Genomic DNA, 16,464 nt, shown 5'->3' with positions numbered 1-16,464 from the left:
ATGCGTGCTTATGCCAGGCATAAAAGGCGTGGGCTGCGTGCGCGCGAGACGCTGTCATTTACCGTCCTTCCACCCCAGCCATGCGGACTTCTTCTATCTGGGCTGAACATTCCAGCGTGAACACACACACACACAAGCGCTCATGGACCGTCCCTGCATTGCTGCTGTGGATTTTTCATTCTTTTCATCTCGTCTGCTGGATTCATGGTAGCTATACTGATGCTCCTGCGGTGCGCGTGAGGACAGAAGCGCGAGGATGTTGCCGTGGAGACATCACACCGTTGCTAAGGGTGTCGTCATGGAGTCTGTTTCAGCGTTCAAAACGTACAAATTATTTTCCGTGTAAAGTTTAAACTTAACCTGCTGAAACCAATGTCTAGTTTAATTCCTATTTCTAGTCACATCGGTATTTAAAACCAGTTGTATTCCAATTAAGCATGTGGAAAATATTAATAAGAAGAATTTAAACATTTTTTCTCACTAAAGTGACGGACCAGTGGACTCACATGATGTGACACAGAGATGGTTATAAGTTTTGATTGTTTGTTTGTATGTTTGTTTTTGTTTGGTTTTTTTTTGACAGTGTATTATGCTATATTTACCCTAAAACGGGTCAGCCTTGTTTGTTTAGCTTGTCGAATCGACAAGAGCATGCGGACCTGAACGAGAACAGGCTCGTCGCGTCACGATTCATTTTCGTCACGAACAGCAAAAAACGCAAAAACAATAAACTTATTGTTTATAGTCAAACACACTGGACCTCTGTTTCTGTACACACTGTATAGGCAATACACTATATTGCCAAAAGTTTTGGGACACCCCTCTAAAATTCAGGTGTTGTTTTTCAGGGGTTGGGCTTGTCCCCTTAGTTCCAGTGGAAGAAACTCTTAATGCTTCAGTGTACCAAGACATTTTGGACAATTTCATGCTCCCAACTTTGTGGGAACAGTTTGGGGATGACCCCTTCCTGTTCCAACATGACTGCATACCAGTGCACAAAGCTAGGTCCATAAAGACATGGATGAGTGAGCTTGGTGTGGAGGAATTTGATTGGCCTGCACAACCCGATAGAACACATTTGGGATGAATTAGAGTGGAAACTGCGAGCCAGACCTCCTCGTCAAACATCAGCGCCTGACCTCACAAATGCATGTCTAGGGGAATGGTCAAAAATTCCAATAAATACACTCCTAAACCTTGTGGAAAGCCTTCCCAGAAGCTGTTATAGCTGCAAAGCCAACTCCATATTACAATCATGTGCATGTGAATGCAGACATCCCAGTTTTGGCCTGGCTCACAGTCTCTGCTCTAATTCATCCCAAATGTGTTCTATCAGGTTGAGGTCAGGACTCTGTGCAGGCCAATCAAGTTCCTCCACACCAAACTCACTCATCCATGTCTTTATGGACTATGCTTTGTGCACTGGTGTGCAGTCATGTTGGAACAGGAAGGGGCTGTCATCAAACTGTTCCAACATAGTTGGGAGCATAAAATTGTCCAAAATGTCATGGTATGCTGAAGCATTAAGTGTTCCTTTTACTGGAACTAAAGCATTAAGAGTTCCTTTCACTGGAACTAAGGGGCCGAGCCCAACCCCTGAAAAACAACACCTGAATTCAATGATTTGGAGGGGTGTCCCAAAACTTTTGGCAATATAGTGTAGAATTAGCTTCTTATCTCCACTGCAAACTAAAGAAGTAAACCTGAGACACTAGACATATTGTGGTTAATAAACGACACAAAAATTGTCTAAATATTATTTATTACTATAATCAGTGGCTTGATAACAAGTTACATATTACAGATATTATTTCAGGTTAGTATATTATTACATATTACAGGTTTTATAAATGAAAGAAAATCCTATCTCCAACATCAAATTCTACATTTTATTCAATTTAAAGTTTGACATTTCACTATTATTACAAAATTTGTTTCCATTTTGGTTTGTGTTTATTCAGTGGTTTTCAAAGGTCTTTGCTATTCAAACCTGCTGATGCTTTGGCAAACACAGAAAGCTGATGCTCAATCATCGCTTTTAACATATAAACAAAATGTGTAAATGAGCTCTTTATGTTTCTGCATTAGCTTTGAGAACTTTACTTATATACCTCATGTCAGATTATGCACTAAAATGAAATTTTAACCATTAGGACTTTTAGTAATAGTATTACTACTAGCTCTAGTAGTAATACTAACTAGTCATTTTTTCATATACATTTTACTATAACATTCCACTACTAATATGATCTTCTAGCTCTTGCCTACTTTACAGAAAGTATGTCCTGGCACACTCCCATACTATTAACCTCAGCAGTCCATGCTATGATACAGTTAATACAGTTAATTCCTCACCAGTATCTCCTTTTTTCACTTTTATATACAATAATATATACAAGTCCCTGTATAAGTAGTTACCATTTAAATGCTAATGTATTAGAACATAAGTGTTAACCTGTCATTTAAATTCCAGATTTGCTCTGTAATGTCATCAGAATTTTAAAAAACAAATATTATAACTAACAGAACTGAATAGTCTGCTAGATGCGTTTATGGATCTGTGTATGCAATGATACAAGCAGTTCTTCTGCTGTGGCATCATGGTCTCTTCATCAAGTGTGCACAATCACACCCCCCGCTCATGCTCCTGCAAGACACAAATGTTACTACTGTTAGACATATACACCGATCAGCCATAACATTATGACCACCTGCCTAATATTGTGTTGGTCCCCCTTTTGCTGCCGAAACAGACCCTGTTGCTGATACACCACTGTTCCTTCCTTGGACCACTTTTGATAGACACTGACCACTGCAGCCGAGGAACACTCCACAAGAGCTGCAGTTTTGGAGATGCTCTGATCCAGTCGTCTAGACATAACAATTTGGCCCTTGGCCCTCTCAAATGCTTACACTTGCCCATTTGTCTTGCTTCTAACACATCGACTTTAAGGATAAAATGTTCACTTGCTGCCTAATATATCCCGCCCACTCATGGCCAAGTGCCATGATGAGGAGATAATCAGTGTTATTCACTTCACCTGTCAGTGGTCATAATGTTATGCCTGATTGGTGTGAGAAGCTTTTATTCTTTAACTCAAGAGTGCATATAAAAACTGATTACTCACCGGGTTATAGATCGAAGGTAAAACAACATGATCCTGTTGAGGGGGAAATCAGAGTTTTTAATAAACCAAGCATAACCACATTGTTTTTCTTAATAAAAGTCTCTCCTGTGATGATTTTATTGTTGAGGATACAAACATAATACATAGTACTGTGTGATCCTAGTCTGTGTTAATACACTTAACTAGCTCTCTAAATGTTATTATATTAGTATATTAGTAAACTTGCATTTTCATATAATAAGAAGCAGACATAGAGCATAGGCCTGCTAATGACAAGTACTTACAGTTTCATACAGATCATTTGTAAGGCCTGTATGAGCCTCAGGACTACTTGAGTCCTGTCTCTGAGAATTGGTACGCTCACGCATCCTTAGGAACAGTAAAACAGCTAGCGTCACCATCAGCAGAATGGCTACTACTGCAGAGGCAGCTATGACGCCTGTGTTGTCAGGTGATGATGAAGCTGAAAAGGAGAAAGTATTGATTTGAATGACAAAAAAGATGTTTGCTTTTACTATTGAAATGTTTATTGCTGAACCTGTTGTCATTGTGCAAGTCCGACTTGTGTGATGACTGCATCGTTTGATATATGCTATATAGCTAAAAGTTTGTGGAAACCTGATTATTACATTTATGTGTGCTTGTCTCATTCTCATTCCAGATTTATGAGGGAATTTGTGCTCATTCTGCTGCAAGAGCATTAGAGAAGTCAGGCACTGCTGTCAGCTGAGGAGGTCTGGGGTGCAGTTGGTCTTCCAATTCATCCCAGAGGTTTTCAGTGGGGTTGAGGTCAGAGCTCTATGCAGGTCTTCCACTTCAACCATGGTAAACATGCAATCTACTGGCAAAAGTTTTGGGACACCCCTCCAAATCATTGAATTCAGGTGTTGTTTTTCAGGGGTTGGGCTTGACCCCTTAATCCCAATGGAAGGAACTCTTAATGCTTCAGCATACCAAGACATTTTTGACAATTTCATGCTCCCAACTTTGTGGGAACAGTTTGGGGATGGCCCCTTAATGTTCCAACATGACTGTGCACCAGTACACAAAGCAAGGTCCATAAAGTGATGGATGAGCAAATTTGGTGTGGAGGAACTTGAGTCAGGACTGAGTCCTGACCTCAACCTGATAGAACACCTTTGGGATGAATTCCAAAACTTTACATGCACTTGAATGTAATATGTAGTTGGCCCGCCCTTTGCAACTATAACAGCTTCAAATCTTCTGGGAAGGCTTTCCACAAGGTTTAGGAGTGTGTTTATGGGAATGTTTGACCATCCCTCTAGAAGTACATTTGTGAGGTCAGGCACTGATGTAGGACGAGAAGGCCTGGCTCGCAGTCTCCGCCCTAATTCATCCCAAATGTGTTCTATCAGGTTGAGGTCAGGACTCTGTGCAGGCCAGTCAAGTTCCTCCACACCAAACTTGCTCATCCATGTCTTTATGGACCTTGCTTTGTGCACTGGTCCGCAGTGCAAATTTGTGTCAACAGTTTTGGGAAGAACCACACGTGGATGCGCTAGTCAGGTACAAACCTTTAGCCATACTGTGTACAAAATAAAGGCAGACACTTACTTATCTGGTCTGTCTGCTCTCCAACACAATTGACCCCAACAGTGTAGCCAAAGTCATCCAAAGCAAGAACACTCTTTGCCCCTTTAATTCCCTCAAACACAATCTGTTACATTTGCACAAATATACACACACACAAATATTACATCACACACTAACAGATCACGTACCAGATGCAGGCATTATACACAAGGAGTGAAAACTCACTTGGTACTCAGTCTCTGAAGTGACATTTAATCTGAAATGCATCCATGTTTCTTCAGCCCCAGTGCGGCTAAAAAGTTCAGTTTTGGCCCTGTTGGAGAGTCTCCACACCACCAACTTGCTGTCATCTACAGAGACAGAGACAAACAACAAAGCTTTTTTTTATTAAAGCAATAAAATCAATGAACCCTTGATGCAATTTTATAACATATCATAACCCAACTGTTATATAATTAAAAATCACAACCTTTGAAATGTGTGAGAAATTAGGACACAGATAAGGGCTTACCAGCAACAGGCTGATGAACCCAAAAATACAGGCAGGTGCCTTTGGTGGGGGGAAGATGGGGACTCAGCAGCCAGGCATTATGGGTAGCAGTGTCCCGTGGAGTGTGTGGAAGGAAAAGGAAATGACCTACAAGTTAAGACAGTAATGTTGGTTAAAAAACAAAAGACAATGGTGCTAAAATATACTTTACAAAATCCTACAGCACGCCATGGATGGCAACACCAGACATAAAAATATAAAAACCTTTCTCATTGTGCAGTGTGTGGTCGTATGGAGGAGTGGGGTAGTGTGTTTCAGACAGCAGGTTGCTTAGCTCCCAATCTAACTGGTCCAGATGGTGGCTCTGAGTGTTGCTCCATCCACATAGACCATGCTCCAGATCACATACATTGCCTGGAAAATGAATTCATTGATCCTGCATTTTGTTAATTGTCCATTCAATCATTCATTCATTCATTCATTCATTCATTTAAACAAACCTGTTGTAGGACAGCTGTGAGTTGAGAAGCTGATGTCATCAATAGCAACATAAGTGTCTTCTCCTCCTCCTCCTTGCACCTCAAACTGCAACTGATGGACAAATATATATATATTTACAGCATGGCCATACTAAGAAAATAATTAGCAATTGGGTGGAAGGAAAAAGACAGTAAAGTTATTTACCCTATTAAATTGAATATCTTTGGCAGGTATTATTACTCATGCAAACCTTTATGAAAGTAGAATCCCTCTCATTTGTAATATAAGATAATTACCTGCCAGTCTCCATGGCAGCTAACATTGCCCATGCCAAGGCGCCAGACTTCTCCCTGATCCAGACTGTTGGAGAAGAGCAGGATCCTGTTTCCATCTGCAGGCTTTACATACACACTCAATGTACCTGTTTGATATATATCAGATCAGTTTCTTCAGTCAAATTAGAAAATATGAAATATATGAGTTTATGCTGTCTAACCTGGGTTATGTCCACCCATGTTGTACCAGAAATAGACACACTCAGTGTGAGTCACACCACGGCGTATAGGAGAGGTCAGAGTCGTCACACTGCCCTGGGGAAGGGCATTCACACCGTTGTGGGCCAGCATGTAGTAACCTGAGGTGACATGAAATGTTACTCAGTCATTTCACACCATCAAAACCTCATTATTTTTTTATTTCTTTGACAACTTCTTTCTAACCCTTCTCTGTCTCAAGACTGTGATCGGTCTTAGGGCCAATCCTTGTTGCATCCCACGTCTGGTGAACCCAGAGACCATCTCTATTGTTAGTGTAGCCACAGCGCTGACCCTCGAATGAGCACATAGTAGGCAGAGAGCATGGGCCTTTTACAAATGCCACGTCATCTATAGCCACCTGTCCATCAAAACCTGAGCGCAATGCTTCAAATACTAACTGAATGAGAACAAGACACAAAGGGAGGAAAATATAGAAATGTAAATAAACAAAATCATATAGTATATACACAGAGTTGCCAATCATACATATTCCAACAAATCCATTTTTTAATGATATCTTAAGAAAAATATTACAAGCTAATAGATACTTTGTTCTAGTAGTGAGTGTGGGAGAATTTTATTTTATTTTTTTTAAATCTTATTTCCTCTTACTCCTGAAAGATTTTCCATTTCCCACCAGAATATTGAAATAAACAAACATTACAAACTGAAACAGTAAATTATAGTGATATAGGACATAGTACTGAATCTATATGCTTCTCAACAACTTGTACCTGGTATGAAATAATTTGTTGAGGTACTGGGCACAGTCCTTTTTGCCAGACATTTCCGTGAGACCCAAACCTAGTCCATAACAGCTGCTCTGAGCCATCTTTGAAAAGCATCTTAACATTGAGGGCACCTGAAATAGTCACATTTCTAACGTATTAGTCACAGTTTACCTTTATTATACACCGACCAGGCCTAACATTATGACCACTTGCCTAATATTGTGTTGTGTTGCTGCCAAAACAGCCCTGACCCGTCATGCACTGAGTATTCTGACACCTTTCTATCAGAAACAGCATTAACTTCTTCAGCAATTTGAGCAACAGTAGCTCGTCTGTTGGATCGGATCACATGGACCAGCCTTCACTCCCCATGTGCATCAATGAGCCTTGGCCGTCCATGACCCTGTCACTGGTTCACCACTGTTCCTTCCTTGGATCACTTTTGATAGATACTGACCACTGCAGACCGGGAACACCCCACAAGAGCTACAGTTTTGGAGATGCTCTGATCCAGTGGTCTAGCCATCACAATTTGGCCCTTGTCAAACTCGCTCAAATCCTTACGCTTGTCCATTTTTCCTGCTTCTAACACATCAACTTTGAGGACAAAATGTTGACTTGCTGCCTAATATATCCCACCCACTAACAGGTGCCATGATGAGGAGATAATCAGTGTTATTCACTTCATGTGTCACTGTTCATAATGTTATGCCTGATCGGTGTGTATGAGATTTCAGTTAGGACTTTATTTCTAAATGGGACATTTAGGGCTAAAAATTTCTTAAAATTTCTTTAAGAGGATTTTCTTTATTTGTATATTACCTGTTTGAGGGCCATAAAGTTTGTAGAAGAATAAGAGACAGTGCTCATCCAGTGAATTCTGGCGGAGTGAAAGAAGACGACCAGAGAGACCCCGTAATTTCGTGTCCCACATATCCACCACCAGGCTTCTACCTAGAAGTGGGAGGTATTACATACAATTAGGGGTTTACAATAATGAAAACATTTGGGCAAGTTAGAGCATATTTTCAAATTAATAAATGTATTATTTATCTTCCAATATCAGCACATTCCAAAGTGTTTTACTTTATTTTATAATCCATCACCTTGCAATTACAATTTTTTAAGTTATTGTAACTTTTGTTCAGTTTATAGCTATAGTGTGGAACAAGCTTCCTAACAAGTTTCTCTTTGTTAAAAAAACAACACTTTTTATTTATTTATTAGATTAACTGGGATGTCCTTTATACAAGTTTTGGTGAACCAGGTGTTACTATAGAAACAACCATGCAAGTAATATAAGGCTATCATTAGAATTAGAGCAGCATTATAATAGAGAATATAAAGAAAGTTGTAATTATGTGTCACTTGCTCATACAGCAGCATTTATCACACTTTTTTTTTTTTTTTAAAGTTGAACGTTTTCCATACCAACTCCAGTAGTGTGGTCAATGCCATTTTGAACACTCCAGTCATAGTTGTCCATTTGATCTTGGTACCAGCCACATAGGTCAGTCTCAAAGTTACACGATAGTCCTGTTTGATGAAAAAAAACACAAAACACAAAGATCAGTAATTCCAAGTTACCAGAAATAAAAAAAATAACAATGATTTCTTTCTTATTAGCACATACTATATATATATATATATATATATATATATAGAAAGAGAGAGAGAGAGAGAGAGAGAGAGAGAGAGAAATTACACCATGGTATGTTTAGATAAATGTTCAGAATTTAGTGAATTCATGCCTGATCTTTCAGCACTTTAACACTATCTAATCCAAACTTTTGTAAAAGACAGTCCTGTTTGGTCTCTGCCCTGTTAAGATACCTATTTACCATTGGGTAACTACAAAAAAAAGATTTCACACAAAAGATGCGAGTTGAATCATCAGCATTAGATGAAACATACTTACCATCAGCAGTCGACGGAATATACTCTGGGTTGCAGTTGACATAATGAACATCCTTCACTGCTATTCTTGCGTCTGAGGTAAGAGTTTGAGCATGAGCTCTGAACTCCAGCTTATAGAACAAAGGTAGAAAAGGTGAGTTGAAGAAAATTTGTAGCAGGAGGGGGTGTGGTTTAGCATGGGTCTTCTCTGGGAGAGACATATTTGTGGACTAAACTAACTCAGTTGGCACACCTGAACCCTGTTTAATGTATATTTATATGATCACTCTTTCTCTCTTGTTCTCACAGTAAGCTGTGTATGAGGGAAGCAATGAGCAGAGCAAAGCCAACGCTGAGCAGAAGGTGGTGAGATACTGACCAAGGTTTACATTACTGTTCCAATAATAAGTATGAAAAAGCTCACATGTGCTCCGCTGGCATTATTACAGTAATAAAATTAAAAATACCAATACCTGGAAGCGATGATCTCTGGCACCAATATAGACCTCCTCTTTTATCCATGATTCGGCCAGGTTTTCACCGGTCCTCCCACCAAACTCCCACAGCCGAGGCAGAGAGCCCAACACACTGTCCACTACCATTACAGACACTTCACCTGGAGAGAGAGAGAGAGCACCAAATGTGTTGCTGTAGTGTATGCATATTAGGATCAGAGTAGTGGTATATGCATATAGCGTGTGTGTAAAGAATAGAGTAGCTGTTTGTGTCTATTCAGAAAGACGTAAGAGTGTTTGGTTCCTTTTACCTATGTGTGTGTTGTTGCCTGTGAGACTGTAGGAGAACTGGAGAGTGCAGGCAAGGCCGGACGGGCCGAGTAGAGGGGTGCGTGTTTGAGCTTCTGTTAGCTGCTGACCAGCAGCTTCAGCCACATATAAGAACGCCTCTAAAAACAATTCAACAAATAAACAGATTATTTCTATAAATGAAACTGTACAATAAAATAAACATAAGATATAGTAATATCAATAAGGTGAAATAGATGATCAAAAGTTTTAAAAAATCTATGTATAAGATATGATAATATATGTTTCTCCAAATCATCAGGGGCAGGGAGAATCACTCTGAGACCTTGTGCATGCATGCCCAGCTCTTCAGCAAAGTCACAAAGGGATGTATGATGCAGTATTTGCAATAAATTCCACTGTCATACAGCCATCGTTCTTTTTCTTCTTGCAAAATACATATGGTCGACCTCAGTTTCCAAATATGAAATTACCTGCTTAGCAACTTGTGTATACAGTCGGAGCTACAGGTATCCTGACCTCTGGTAGCCTTCTATCATCTCCTCTCGTCTTTTCTGCTTTGGAAATACTACAAAACTTTGGGGTCCACTAGCTTTGAGTCCCTCTCATTACCATTGCTAATCTTATTAGCAACACTTACCTTTATGTTTCTGTATTTCTAGTTTGTCAAGCTACATCCTCTGTATTTTTTGCTGTATCTTTATGATGTATTGCATATGATTTTCCTTGATGGTTACTTAGATTTCTTTGAGTTTGAGTTGTTTTCTTCCTTTATCCTCTTTATCCTTTATCAATTGCAGCTCAGTCTTCTGAGCGTGAAAATCAGTGTTGTGCATCTTTGCTGTCTCATTGCTGCCATCTGTCACTACTCTTCCCAGTCTGAGACCTCCTGAAGCAAGATGCCGTACAACTATAACAAGTGTTACTCATGCTTTTTCACAATCTTGCAAACAGATGTAGCATGCAGAAAGTCTGATACCTGTGCCAACAGTTATTGTAGAGCTATGTTCATCACTACACAGATTCCATTTAACATTAGAAAATAATACTGGCACACAATTTTTTCATATATATAAATATCTCCAGCAAGAGAAATTCCCAATGTTTATTTTTCACACTGAATAAGTGAGCCCTAAGATGCATGCAAGCTCACAGTTGCAATGGCTATTCTAAATTTTACTATTTAGGCTGTATTCTTGTGTTTTTATTTGATAATGGTTATATTTGATCCTGTATTTTGATTCCTGGCAAGTGACAAGACTTCTCTCTCTGGCTCTATTTTTCCTCTTCGACATGGACAAGGAATCACCTGAAGATGAGGTATTTTCCATTATCTTCCAGCCTTGGCTTCCAATACTGGTATCTGTCCAACCCTTGATACCCTGCTCATATGAAAAGTCTCCTGTGGGAATCATAAAGCACACAGAATTTACATCTCAGTTACATACAAAGCATTCTAATATGTTTTTGTATTAATTACATTGCACCAGTAACTGCTCTTATTTGTTGTGTGTGGTATTTATTGAGCATATAGACCGGCTATTCTAAAACAACACTCACCGCACTGGGCCTCATCCTCTCCCTGTGTGCAGTCCCTGTTAAAGTCACAAATTTTACTGGTTTCTGCACAGGGTTTTTTGGGAGGTTTAGGAAAAAACTCTGGTGGGACTGACACTGTTGATGGGGAATTTAAGATAAACAAATCTCAGAGATGCACAAAATATACTCGCATATATGGATAATACACTCCTGGAAGACAGGTACTATAGATACTATAGATAAATGTGATATTTATTAGATTTAGCCACATTAAGGATTTAAAATAGTGTTTGATTCAGGGTTTAGATTAAGCTGAAGTTAATTTGTCAACAATATTTTATCCTGTATGAGAAAAAAAAAGAGGTAATGTAGCTCACTGTTGGCCAAACGACATTCCGGAGACAGTGTAATATCATCAACTGCAATGCCTCCATATGCTCGGTCTCTTATAGCAGCAACAAACAATATCTACATGATATCAAGCACCCGAGAAAGAGGAAGGAAGAGACAAAAAAGGAAAATGACTTAGAGAATTAGAGAGTGGATTCCTGGTTTATTCTACTGGTGGAAATAGAAAAATGTTTAAAAAGCATGTACCTGAAATGGGCTGTTAACTACAAACTCTATCTCAGCCTTAACCCACAGATCACCCAGTGAGCCCCCACGCTCCCACACTGGGTAAATCTGTCTCTCTGCCACCAGCACTGATAGGCCCCCTGATACGCCACCAAACTGGTGTGTGTACATCACCATCTGCCAAGAAAAAGAATCCAAACACATCTAAATACTATGGATATACTCACCCTTTGGTACAAAAAATCTATTAGAACAAAGCAAATTTCCAATGATTAATATGATCATTTTAAGCAGAACTATTCATGCCACAATAAATGGCCAATTTACTAAACTACTTTTAGTTATTTTTGTAATGCTTACCTTCTCGATATTCATATGTTTGTATTCGTTTGTAATTTGTTGTTATAAATAAATAAATAAATAAATAAATAAAAGCCTACACGGCAAGGATGTGAGCTACTGGTAGGTTCCAGTGGAGGACTTTGAAAAGATGCCCAATCTTGCTTAAGCACATTTGGTTTGGTAACGTACAGGAAATGACCTGTGAATAGAGATATGTCCATATATTAGAATCATATAACCTGAAATAAATCAATAAAAAAACCTTGAAGCATAATGGCTGTAAAACTGCAAGTTGCAAGTACCTTCAGCAGAATTGATGGAATGGTCTCTCCCAGGGCCTCTAAGGGGATTAGACATTGAGATATTCATCTGTCTGGTCCGAATCCACTTAAGTCCTGAAAATGATCTTACGTCCCAAGCACACAGGTCTTTTTCAAAGTTACAACTCGTATATCCTCCTGTATAACACAACAGAGTATTAAATATAACATGAATATTTGAAACTAGTATGCGATAATAGGGCTGCTCATTATATACACTATATGGCCCAAGTATGTGGACACAAGTCTACACATTAAATCATGAGCCTTTCACAAAATAAGTTGGAAACACACTTCTGTATATGTGCTATAGCATTATGATTACCCTTCACTGGAACTAAGAGGCTCAAACCTGTATTAGCATGCCAGTGCCACTGTGCACAAAGCAAAGTCCATAAAGAAATGTTTTGTGAAGGTTGGTGTGGAAGAACTAGAGCTCAAACCCATTGAATACCTTTGGGATGAACTGAAATGCAGACAATGTCCAACTTCACTATTGCTCTTGTGGCTGAATAGACCCAAATCCCTACAGACACATTCCAAATGGAAAGCCTTCCAAGAAGGCTGTTATAGGGGAGACCAACTTCATTTTAATGTCCAACATTTTGGGATGTCCAGCAAGCCCATATGGGTGTGATGGTCAGGTGTTTGCATACTTTTGGTTTAGTGTATCAATTATTTACAAAACAGAATTTCACAGAGCTTCAAAGTCAGTTGCCTTAGGTTTTATCTTTATTATGCATTATGAACTGTTAATATGATCCATTCCGTGTATGTGCTGTTCATAACATCTTAACACATGAATACCAAAGAATCCCAACCTAGCTTCGTACATTATGAGACCTGATTTTTTTTTTTCTTTATTAATGAACTGTGCCAGGGAGATTATGAGGAACATTTACTTATGAAGGAAATTTCGTGGTTTAGTTTTGGTCTTTTTATCCACAGTTCAGCATAATTTGCAGATCCCGCACAATATTTAGTAAATACTTCAGCACACTCAGAAACTTTTTTATGTCAGAATATGGTGAAGATATGAACAGTAGCATTGTTCCTTCATAATGCACTAAGCAAACTTGGCCTAAATGCTTGGCCTTTGGTGTGGTGATATAATGTGTTATAAACACTATGCATAATACATTCCATTATGAGTTATGAATACCTTGTAATCTTTGCTAAAATCTGTTATGTATCACAAATAATTACATGAATAATGTCATACGAATGTATTAAAACATGTTATGCCTGCAGCCATAGATCACCAGACATACAGCTTTTTTGCAGAAACTGTTCATCATGGAAATAAACTGTTTATATGGAGATCATAACCATAAATACCATAAAACACTGCAATATAACCATTGTGTATCATGATAAGGGTTATGGCATGAACACACTAACCGCAGTTCTCTTCATCCGTTCCATCGCCGCAATCATCTGTGCCATCACACACTGCACGTTTTTCTACACAGCCTCCCTGTTTACACTGGAAAAGGCCCACCCTGCAGCTCCCAGTGTCCGTAGGAGCTAGTTATAGAGAAGGAACACAGTTCCTATCATTCACTGACACATCAACTAAAAGAATTTAACTTTTTGTTGCCTTTCTTTCTTATTCTGCTGTACCTGGAAGTGCACAATCCTTGAACTCCAACTGATCAATTGCTATGTCTCCACTCCCCCCATACTGACGCCGTGAGTGTATCTGGATCTGAAAAGGGCCAGGTATGCGTCCCAAAAAGATGGTGCCTTCCCTCCATGCATGAACACTTGAGCTCTCTGGCCTCCACACCAGAGCTTTCTGGCCCTCAGAGGTCCACACCTCTGCCCAAAGAGGGCTGTCTTCTAGCACAGTCAAACCTAGAACAGGGATATACAAAAAATGTAGATGTAATGGAGAATGAGTGTAATGCAAGTCAGTACATACATATGAGCATGCTGTTTATCCAGTTTATAGCTTCATTAACTATTGTTAACAAGCATTTCTCTGTGCTGAATGTAGCAAGTACATTTATTGGAAAGTCCTTACATAGTGGAAAGAGTACACCATTTGGACAAATAATAAGTTATTCAATATTCATTATAGTTTTGTATACATTCGTCGTTAATCTTGTACACAGAAATATATGGGATTTTCTCTGGGATTTCTTTTTAATAGACTATGGCAAATCTGTTCCCTTGAATACAATACAAAACAAAGAGGCAAAAATCAGTGCTAGTGTTTTAATATAATTAATATAACTACTTTGAGTCAGCAAGGAAATATAAACTTGGCTAGTCTTAAAATAAAATAATTGTATTATTTATTATGTTACTTCTTAGATGTTTGTGAGAGTGTGTGCGTACTTGAGTCCCACATGAAGTAGCGGAGATGAAGGCTACAGCTCAGGGAGGACTGTTTCATTGTGGGAGATGTGAGGACAGCTGTTCTAGGAGCTTGTGCATTCACGGCACTTACTGCCATGAACCAACCTGCACACAACACAGGAACGTATACACACTAGGAGATCAGATCTCCATCCAACCATCCATGTATTTATTCCTCCATCATCCAACCATCCATTTATCTATCAATCATTCTTTGAATCTATCCATCCATGTATATTTCTGGCATTTGGCAGAGCAATTTACATTTATCTCATTTATGCAGAAACTGATGGTTAAGAGCCTTGCTCAAGGGCCCAGCAGTGGCAGCTTGGTGGTCTTGGGATTCAAACTCACAACCTTCTGATCATTAATGCAACACCTTAACCACTGAGCTTCCATGAGTTAAGCCAGCATACATTAACTCTTTCATGCATCTATTTACTGAATCATCCATCAACGCGATCCATCCAGCAAACCATACATCCATCCATCTATCCATATTGCCACCTATCTCTTTTTTAATTAAAGAACCAAATGCCAAACATGCCCTAGGTTTATATTTTAATATTCTTTTTGCCACTTTCTCACCACTTAAAATCATTTTGTTCCAGCCACACAACTATAATAGTATGGAGGTTAATAAAGTGTTGAGTTTGTGTACCTGCTGATGTGCCGATGGTGTAGTCAGACGTGGGTCCACTATTGGGCAGCGGGTTTCCACTCTGACGTCTTTCCCACACATACTCATTACCTACAGGTGACTTATCTATCCAGCCACACGCCCCTGCATCCTCAAAATCACATACAAAATCTCTTCCGCGATAACCTGTCACATTCCATAAATACACAATTTCTTTGAATACATGAGTCAATCAGGTTACTGAGTTTTAAAATATATTAGGTGCATCTGTATCTCACCACAGTCCTGTTCATCGCTACAGTCAGTGCAGTCGCACACAAAGTCACATCTTGGTGCTGTGCACTTGCTACTTTCCAGAGTAAAAACTACAAAGAATAAAGATCAAGGATAAATATGTGATTACTGCTGATATTACTGCTGCTGAATCTGGAAAATATTTTGAATATAAACCCTAATTGCCATTTATGGCACAGTTTCTTCAGTTATAATCAGACTCTCACAACAAAAAAAGTTCAGGCCAAAGGTCTATGATATTAAACAGTAGATATCAAGGATACATGTGCAAAGTCAAGGTGACGTCAAGTAGCATTTCATGTCACGTTAACTCTGTATTATCTCTTATTTATTTATTTTTTTTAAATTGAGACTATACTGCATTATAACTACAGCAAAAGACACTTAACAAAAAGATAATTAGACAGAGATTTATACAAATAATTAAACCTACAGTGCATATTGTATTGGAATTATCACTAAAATTACACTATAACAATATATTACTGTTAAGAGAAATATATATATATATATATATATATATATATATATATATATATATATATATATATATATATATATATATATATATATATATATATAATAATATATATAATATATTAATATTAATATTAATTAATATATATATATTAATACTTGTTTTGGAACAATAAATCTTACCACACTGGACAGTAAGGAGCAGCACCAGGAGCTGAATGAAGTCCCTCTTCATCTCAGAATATAGCAGAGACAGTATGTGCTGTATTCCAGCTTCACCTGTTCTTAAAGCTAATGCTTGGACTTGACCCTCTGAGGTGTCATAAAACTGCA

General features: G+C 38.6%; 1 protein-coding gene across 1 annotated transcript; it reads right to left on the bottom strand.

The window, feature by feature from the left end:
• Positions 1-1,918: 1,918 nt before the first annotated feature.
• Positions 1,919-14,818, bottom strand: mamdc4 (MAM domain containing 4). The gene is made up of 26 exons (XM_058416012.1): positions 14,700-14,818; positions 13,980-14,213; positions 13,758-13,883; positions 12,339-12,494; positions 12,135-12,235; positions 11,716-11,871; positions 11,496-11,586; positions 11,140-11,253; positions 10,889-10,981; positions 9,582-9,719; positions 9,289-9,431; positions 8,838-8,946; positions 8,351-8,455; positions 7,742-7,873; positions 6,923-7,050; positions 6,372-6,585; positions 6,149-6,286; positions 5,949-6,073; positions 5,673-5,763; positions 5,437-5,586; positions 5,194-5,319; positions 4,908-5,032; positions 4,704-4,806; positions 3,413-3,591; positions 3,129-3,161; positions 1,919-2,647 (listed from the first exon to the last, which is right to left on the bottom strand). Exons 1-26 carry the CDS (start codon positions 14,815-14,817, stop codon positions 2,627-2,629), a joined length of 3,249 nt encoding a protein of 1,082 aa, XP_058271995.1. The 5' UTR covers position 14,818; the 3' UTR covers positions 1,919-2,626.
• Between the last annotated feature and the right edge of the window lie 1,646 nt (positions 14,819-16,464).

This window comes from Hemibagrus wyckioides, linkage group LG18, assembly GCF_019097595.1.
Source record: "Hemibagrus wyckioides isolate EC202008001 linkage group LG18, SWU_Hwy_1.0, whole genome shotgun sequence".
Lineage (NCBI taxonomy): Eukaryota > Metazoa > Chordata > Actinopteri > Siluriformes > Bagridae > Hemibagrus > Hemibagrus wyckioides.
The sequence above is the reverse complement of the archived record's forward strand: the minus strand, read 5'-3'. Positions and strand labels throughout refer to the sequence as shown.

Coding starts and splice junctions, on each gene's coding strand:
- mamdc4 (XM_058416012.1), bottom strand. CDS start 14,817: ATGGCAGTAAGTGCCGTGAATGCACAAGCTCCTAGAACAGCTGTCCTC. Junction 12,495..13,757: donor AACGGATGAAGAGAACTGCG/GTTAGTGTGTTC, acceptor TGTGTTATACAG/GAGGATATACGAGTTGTAAC. Junction 5,587..5,672: donor TCACAGCTGTCCTACAACAG/GTTTGTTTAAAT, acceptor TTCATTTTCCAG/GCAATGTATGTGATCTGGAG.